The sequence below is a fragment of the Mastacembelus armatus genome, chromosome 15 (genome assembly GCF_900324485.2).
Source record: "Mastacembelus armatus chromosome 15, fMasArm1.2, whole genome shotgun sequence".
Classification (NCBI taxonomy): Eukaryota; Metazoa; Chordata; class Actinopteri; order Synbranchiformes; family Mastacembelidae; genus Mastacembelus; species Mastacembelus armatus.
This window is the reverse complement of record NC_046647.1, coordinates 22,704,037-22,712,698: the sequence shown is the minus strand read 5'-3', so window position 1 is coordinate 22,712,698 and position 8,662 is coordinate 22,704,037. Positions and strand designations below refer to the sequence as shown.

The 8,662-nt window shown below is 45.4% G+C and overlaps 1 protein-coding gene across 1 annotated transcript; it reads right to left on the bottom strand.

Annotated features, from left to right (window-relative positions):
• Positions 1–4,700: 4,700 nt before the first annotated feature.
• Positions 4,701–6,170, bottom strand: LOC113131916 (D(1)-like dopamine receptor). Its single transcript, XM_026309678.1, has one exon. The coding sequence runs from the start codon at positions 6,168–6,170 to the stop codon at positions 4,701–4,703; it is 1,470 nt and encodes a 489-aa protein (XP_026165463.1).
• Between the last annotated feature and the right edge of the window lie 2,492 nt (positions 6,171–8,662).

The window sequence follows — 8,662 nt, the reverse complement described above, 5'->3', positions numbered from 1 at the left end:
CAGTAGGGGGCAGTGTAGGGAAGTGCCTGGAAGGGCAGGGTAACATGCAGGTGCACAACATCCCAGAATTGCCTGAAACAATACACACAACAGCACACTGATGCATTTAAATAGATTATGTTTACTTGTCTCCAGTGTTACAACCCACTGTTGGTTCTGTTCAGTTTTTCTTTGGGCTCTTTCTTGTGTGTTTTTAGTCTAAAAGAGATGAAAACACAGATGAAGACCTGAGTGTTTCTGTTGCTGTGCTAATCTGCTGCATGAGTGGTTGCTAACTTGTCATGCACATTAGGAAGCGTATGTGTGAGAACATGTTTGCAAATGTGAGAAACTGTGTCCTTTTGTGTGTTGCCACATGTCACAGAGATGCAGCTGGGACTCTGTTGCCTCCTACTGGTGTTTTTTAGAAAGATCCAGTCACAGAGATCAAGAGACCTGGAAAAGGCAACTCTTCACCCGTTCATGTGTGGAAACTGTCGGCTGTGCACAAACATCAGGAGTAATAGCTGCTCAAAAATACAATATGTGCATCTGCAGGTTTCCATAAAGCAAGTGATGTACACTGATAAATATATTAATCTCTAATTTTTACAGTTGTATTTTTTAACTGGAGAATAACCCGCCTGACTGACTGACTGTGTGTGTGTGTGTGTGTGTGTGTGTGAGTGAGTGTGAGAGAGAGAGAGAGAGAGAGAGTGAAATGAGCTGGTGATGACTCCGAGTCCTTGACAGCAAACACGGGCGTCTACTCGCCACTTTTCAACGGTTGTTGAGAGGCGGCCGCAATCAGGGCGCCATCACCGTCTCCTCCTCTGCCGTGATTACCACGATGATTATGACACCAAAGCCTGACCTTCAGTGTGTCTGAGTGTGTGTGTGTGTGTGTGTGTTACAGAGACAAAAGGCCAGTAGACTGAAGGTGGAATAGAAAGAGAATGGGGTGAGACTGAAGATGAGCTGTGAGAGCTGTTCTCTATTGTTTAAACTGCTAATGATGTAAAAGGGTTTTTGTGTCAGCTGGTGTGAGCACTGCTGCGCTGTCGATGTTTGTAGCTACATCGTCTATTTCTTATTTGCAAATAAAACACAACTAAGACCTTCTTTAGGTGTCTCCACATAAGCAAATAAAACAAAAGTGAATATTGTTAAGAAGAAAAACATGATTAAATGTGGAATCACTGTGATCATTGAGTTGACAAAAATGTGGCATCTGCCTTCCTCTAAAATATATTGTTCATTGTTTTACACAAGTATGTAGTAAGTTGATTTAAGGATTTTCTTTTCATCTCGTCTCCCCCATGAGATGTGTCACATTAAAACCTGTCACGGTTCCTGTCTCAGCTGAGGCCATTTTCTGCACCTTCATTTTATTTGTCCAGCCTCTGCTCCTTTCCTGACTCTGCTCACCTGCTTCCACTTCCCTCACCAGTTCCAAAAAGCCTCTCAGCCTCCTGTTGCCATGTGTTCCTCGTCCTTTACTCGTGTATTGGGCTTAAGTTCCTCTTCTGGACTCTGTTTTTAACTCTGTTGTCTCCTCCTCAGGAATTCACCTGGGTGTTTGACCTCTTGACTCCTGTTCTGCCTGCACAGACTCTTAAGTAAGTTTTGTTCTTTTCTGATTCTAACGCAGCTGAGCTGTCTAGTCTGTCCTCTCGCTCTCTAAATGCATCGTAAACATGAGGTGGTTTGTGCCGAATTAGCTGAACATTCACAGCAGAAGAGATATGTTTTAAAAGCTGAAGCTAAAACAGATGAAAACAGGCGTGTGTTTGTGTGTGTGCACTCTTGCTGCTGTGTGGCTGTACCTGTCTGGTGTGTGTGGATCTAAGTTTTATGATAAATGTGTTTCAAATGCCACTGAGCTGCAGACATACAGTTACAATCCTGACAATTTAGTTTTGCATCCTGTTGACAGATGCACTGAGAGACGCTGCAGCCTTCATGTCACATACCGTAACTTCAACCCAGAGAAAAACAACAGGTGTTGTTACACAGCGGTGCTTTGTGCTCAATGCCATCAGCCTGCCCAAGGAGGGAATGTCAGCATATTAATGTTTGGCAGGTATGTGTTCAACATCTTAAGTTACTGCACAGCTGAAGTTGGGAAGAATGGTATGGGTTTTGCAGATATTTATTCATAAATCAATGTTTTGGATTCATCTAAATTCAAAATGCTTTCAGTTTGAAGATATTTAAATCAGAAATTAAAATCTCCACCTGGTGCTAGAGGAAAAGTCAGAGGATCACCAACATGAGTAAGGTTTGTTTCCTGAAAAACTTAAATTTCATAGCAGCCCATTTAATCACGGTGCAGGTGTTTATGTGGGCAGTGTGGTTTAATAATGACACATGGCACAAACCCTCAGTTTGTGCAGTTTCCCTTTGTCTGTTTGGCTGATTTTCTGATCAGCGAGCCACTATACGCTGCTTCACTCTGCAGGCTGCCTTTTAGATTATCAGGCACAAGAAAGCTCAGGGTGACAGTAAAAGCAAACACCTTTAATCGTTGGTCTGTGATGTTTGTGCTGCATCAAAGCTGGAAGCACAGCTCATGCATTCACATCCCCACCTTCATATTTCTAAAACGTACTGGAATAAGCAAAGTTGCATTATTTGGTTTCTCTCTGCCTCGACACTGGTACGTATTTCGCCTCACAGCAGTACAGATGTACCCATAGAGGACACCTGTGTGGTTCATGGTGTTGTCCCCTCTCTGGCCCCTGGGAGCCTCCAGTCTGTTTCAACTCCACCACTGACTGAAGATGAAAGGAGCCGGCAGAGACCGAGACAGAAAAACTGAACAAAGTGTAGTGAACAAGAAGAAATCCCTGAATCCCCAATCCCTGTTTCTTTAATGTTGGATTTATTTGGGCATATCAGTGATGTTTTGCCACTGGACTAGTTTTTGCAGTTGTCTGAGAATTAGAACTTATAAATAATAAGGATAAAACTGTCGCCTACGCACATAAATGTACAGGTGGTTCAGTTTTAAGGCAGAGGGAGTTTTTGTCTGTATGACGTCGACTTTCCTCCCTCCTTAGTTGGAAATGGTCTCACATAGTGACATGTGTTTGAGACCTTCAAGAGATCAAACTCTGTCAGAGCTTTTATCATCAAACTATTATTGAACTCCAGTAACACAGATATGGGAGTGCTGCATAAAAACTGCAGCCAGTAGCTGCTGCAGTTACAGAGCGGATGAATGTCCATTGTGTTTAACCAGCTGTTAAACAGCTGTGACCCCAAACAAAAGTCATATAGCAGGAGTCAAAAGGACGTGATGGTTCGTTAGTTTCTTTGAACCACCAAGCAGAACAGAATCTGCCTCGGACATTTTGAATTTTCATTTAATTTTTGAGACGAATGACAACAGATGCAATAGTGGAAACTCAGCAGAATGTTTCTGTTTGGGGAGTCAGCCTGAGATTCCCTGACCAGACTCTTAAGACCCCCATGTGGCCTACACGAGCTCTGCAGAAACACAAACAACCTGCTGTAGTCTGAGCAGAGAATAACAGGGAACAAGCTCCTTTTACTTCATTTCACCTTCATATCCTCCTGATTTAACATGTAAGGCAGCAGCGTTTACCTGTTACACATTTGCCATTTTACCTCCAGTTTGCACTAATCGTTAAATCGGATTAGTTGGGTGGTTTTAATGTTTTTGTCAGCTCTGAAGCGTTTTCCTGTTCTACATTAAATCCCAGGAAAAAGCCTTTTGTGCTCTAATTATCTGAACAACATAAAAACGTCCTTGCTGCAAATGTTTTCCATGTTTTGCTTCTTAAACCTGCCTGATGACTTGACTCCTTGAACCCGCTTGTCTGCACAGGCCTGCACGAATTAACCAGCTTATCAGTGCTGATCCCTGCCTTCACACTAATTCCTTATTAATGACTTTAATGTTCTGTGTAAATGCAGAAAACAATGCAGGTGTGTGTTGACTTAATGGACCCAGCTCATTCACATCTTCAACAAATCCTCTCATGCATTAAGAAGCTGCAGCAGTGAACCTAATCAATAGCTTTAAAAGGCCAGTGCCCATGAGCTCAATTTCAGCTTACAGAACTGAATTACCTCAAAATCTCTTTAGAATTAGGGAACTCATTCACGGTTAACATTCAATCACCTTTTATTTTTGTGTAACGTTACATTCAGGTCTGCTCCGGCACCTGAGGATTATTGATCAGTCACCAAAAATATCACACTGATGATCTGCCCTTAAAGAAAATCCAATCCAGGTCACAAAGAAGGATGTGAAGTGTGCTGCGACCGTCGCTGCTGCTGCTGCAGACAACTCTCAGCAGTGACAAGGTTAAATTTTCAGAAACTAAAGAAATGATTCTGTGATTCAGTCCTGGACTTTGTAAAACATTAATCTTGTCCTTGATCCAGGGTGTGAAGAGCACTAAACCTGCATGTTTTATATTTAAAAGCATTGTGAACACTGAATTCTGTGCTTCTGTGGAAAAAATTGTGTTTATGTCAAACAGTCATTCATTAATTTGTGGCCTTGCTGCATCCGGGAGGTCTAATCACTAAAACTACTTCCATTTAGGTGGCACTGGGCAGTCAGAGAAAATGTTCTGGTTCTAGGTTAGAAGTTTTCCAGCAGCAAATATGATAAAGAAAGATTAACTGGTAAACTGGTGTTTTTATTTTGAAGTACTTCCTGTTTGGCCATGGTCGCATCTTCGGTCCTACCCATCCTGGTGCACCTGTCCAGGTATCAGTGCGTCACTCTCCAGCCCGGCCGCCGACGTGAACGGGGTGATGGTTTCCAAGGAGATCTCTGGGTCGTCCTCGAACTGGGCGGTGGCAGGAAGGAGCAGCAGCCTGTTGTGGCTCCGGGAACCATTAGAGACGAGAGAGTCCTCATCGAACTGTGCACTCACGTCCTCCAGGTGGTCGGACCCGGCGTTGATGGTGCGCGGATGCTGCTGCAGCTGTGCGGGGACCAGCGCCTCCTTGTGGAGCGTCGTGTCGTGGTGGTACGAAACGAGCTCATTGCTGAAGTTCACCGCCTCTACCGCGTTGTTGGAGCAGATCCTGTTGCAGCCCAGGATGGTGGCGAAGGCCCGGCGGAAGTCCGCGTTGAATGCGTAAATGACCGGGTTGAGGGAGGAGTTGGCCCAACCGAACCAGACAAACACGGTGAAGGTGGTGTCACTGACGCAGGGCGGGTCGCAGAACGGGACGGTGCAGTTGAGGACGAAGAACGGCAGCCAGCAGAAGACAAACACCCCCATGATGATGGAGAGGGTCTTCAGGACTTTGGTTTCCTTCTTAAAGGACGACTTCAAGGAGGCCTCGTCGTTGGGCCTGCGCTGCTGTTGCTGCTGGTTCCGGTTCACACCGTAACCCTGGTTCTGCGCCTGCTCTGCCGCCCGCTCCAAAGACGTGATGCGGCGGATTTGGGTCTGCGCAATCCGATAGATCCGGGTGTAGGTAGCGACCATGATCACCACCGGGATGTAGAAGCTGATGAGGGACGAGGAGATGGCGTAGGTTTTGTTCAGGTTGGCCACACAGCTCTTGGCCTCAGAGCTGCCGTTGAAGGTGCTGCTGTGCGTGAAGTTCCCACCGCTGGTGAACTTCGCTTCCACCTCCTCCTCCCCGGTCTGGTGCCAGTTCAGCTGCACCGGGATAAAGGAGATCAGGATGGACAGCGTCCACGCCACCCCGATCATGACAAACGCCACCCGGTGAGTCATTTTGCGCTCGTACTTGAACGGACTGGCGATGGCCCAGTAGCGGTCCACGCTTATGATGCACAGGTTGAGGATGGACGCTGTGGAGCACATGATGTCAAAGGCGATCCAAACACCACAGAACCGGCCGAACAGCCACGTGCCAGTCACCTCAGTGATGGCCTCCCAGGGCATCACCAGCACGGCCACGAACAGGTCGGACACTGCCAGAGAGATGACGAAGAAGTTGGTGACTTTGGAGCGCAGGTGGCGGAATTTGACCACGGCGGCGCACACCAGCGTGTTCCCGAGCAGCGTGGACACGACGAGCAGGAAGAGGATGCAGCCGATGAGGACGCGCAGACCGCTGCTCCGTTCACCGCTGCCGCCGTCGTCCTCCTCGTCCTCTTCCTCACCGCCTGTCCCGTCCAGCTTCGACACAACTTGGGTGAAATTAGTCCACGTTGTGTAGTTTTCCATGTTTTTTTTTCTGCACGCAGGTTGATGAAAAGTAGTCAATCAATCAATCAGTCAGTCAATCAATCAATATGCGCACCCAGGACCTTTCATGCTTCCCGCTGCTCCTGGTACTCACGCGTCCTCTGCTTTCTCCGTGAGGAATAAAAACAGAAGAGGAAAAAGTGACTCCCTTCATAAAAATCCTACTTGCTCGGTATTTGCATGCGTTTCTTCTCAGATCCTTGGGATCCTGCGGACAGCCTCGGCGCAGATCAGTTCCCGGAAAAGCGCTCTGCGAGTATTTACCCACAGAAATAATGACAACGATTCAATAATAATAATAATCATTTAGAAGCAGCGATACTGACCAATCCTGCAGAAGTTCGGCGTCTCTGCCCCGGTGTGACTCATAGTGGACCGCCGTTCTGATGTGACGCGCTCAGACTCACGGTCAGGTGGAAACCGCTGCAGAGCGCGTTACCTCCCGGGTAATAGATTACTGCAGCCCAGGTCGGTGCGGGGCGTTTCAGCTTCAGCTGACCTCCAGTAAAAACTTCATGTGGGGATTTTCGGTGTGAGACACTGCAGCAAAGGTCCAGACAATAAATCTACGTGCGTAATTTTACTTTCCCATCGCATTAACAGATAATAAGACAAGACGGGTCGCTAGTATTTTCATATTATAGCGCGATGGTCACAAATTATTCATGGTAAGCGGGTGGAAAACGAGAACATATTTTACTTTTCCTCCACTCTTGGTCCTGGTGCCATTTGGTTCAATTTAATTGAACAAATTAAATAATAATCTGACATGTGCCAGGCTTTTGTTCTGTCAGCTCAAAGGAATAAACAAGAAAAGCAGCTCAGTTATTTCGTTACTGATTTGTTTTCTCATTCATTGATTAGTCAGTTGTTGTAAATGGGCTTTTTAAAAGATTACTTAGTTTTTAGTCCATAAAAAGTCCTAAAACCTTTGATAGATCCAAACAAATGGTCGGTCATGTTTAGGTGAAGCAGATTATTTTAAATAGCTTTGGTTAAATCACAAATCACGGTAATGTTTTTATGTGTTTGTAGAAAAAAAAAACCTGGATCTGGATTTTTATTTTGACCAAAGTTGAGCACAAGAGCTTAATCTCAGGGTTGTGGGTTTGAACCCCAGATTGTAATTTTATTCCATCCTGATAAATGAGACTTGAACCTTACAGTTTTTGTTTCATGTCCACCTTAATTTTTCCAGTTTCCAGTATGGATGTGACTTAAATTGCACTCAGCTTTGACAAAAGCTGGTAAAGGTTTTCAGTTGAATTTTGTGATTGTTGCAGAAACCCTGGGAGGGTTCAGTAGGCGGCGCTGTGGTTCTGGGTGTGAACAGGTTGCCATGTATGGTTGGCTTGCCAGGTGCATCACTACCTATCCTGTTCTTTCAAAAGGCAGATTGATGAAAATGACTTGTTTTTAAAGTGACTCTTTGCTGTTGGGTCTGATCATCTTCTGTAATCAGCTGCCCTGATCCTCAGCCCTCGGTGATTTAACTACAGGCTGTTTGTTCAGAAAATAGAGAAACTGAAAACCATCGGTTTCTTCTCCTTCGGCTGATTATCTGCAAAATTACAGGGACAACTAAAAGCTCGCAGTCTGGAATGAGCCACTTTGTTGTACTGTGAAGACCAGATGCAGCCAGCAGGTGGCGCCACCTGTCTGCTGTTCCGGCCCTATTAGCACAGCTCGCTCTATTTAGCTGGAGGGCCTGTTGTTCTACAGGTGGTGGGAGTGACCCCTGAAGTTCCCTTTGGGTGTTAACAAAGCCTATCTTATCTTGTCCTCTGTTGTTTGTCCCATGTGCAAATATTCTGTCTTTGTCTACTCGCATGTGACTTTGTGATTATAAGATGTTTCTGTTCTTAATGAGTTTTCTTCAAATATGTATCAGAAATAAGCTGAAATATTTAAAGCAGGCATAGTGCAAAAGTTGTATTCAGCAGCTTGTCCTCATTGTTCGCTCCTATGTTGTTGTTTTTTTCCAAGCATATTTCGGCGGAGAGAGTTTCCCAGTCAAGGTGATTGAGTAATTCAGACACTCCTGCTGCTGCCTCAGTGTGTTTCTGCAGGTCTCTGTGCAGATTTGTCCTGTGTTGCTCTGTGCAGCATCAGACCTGCTCCAGGAGCATCACGTCCCCTTACCCACCTGTGGTAACGCAGGGCTGTGACTGCATCTAATGACCGTTATCACTTCATCATGGCGTCATGTTTCCTGTCGTGATTGTGATCTGCTCTCAGTTTTAATGCGAAGTGGAAGCTCGCACATCTGGGAGGGGAAGGGTTTAAAGAAGCTTCACTATGTAATTTCAGTTACACTGTTCCCCTTGTGGGATCAAAATGTAGATTTTACTGTTTCCCTCAAACCTTGAAATGAATCTGCCCTCAGATGAACTTCCATAATATTAACTTTCATAAAACTCCAGAAAACAGTAATTTCAGCACCTTCACTTACCCTGTGTGTGTGTGTGTGT

Excerpts from the sequence above, each read along its gene's own strand:
- LOC113131916 (XM_026309678.1), bottom strand. The coding sequence starts at position 6,170 with ATGGAAAACTACACAACGTGGACTAATTTCACCCAAGTTGTGTCGAAG.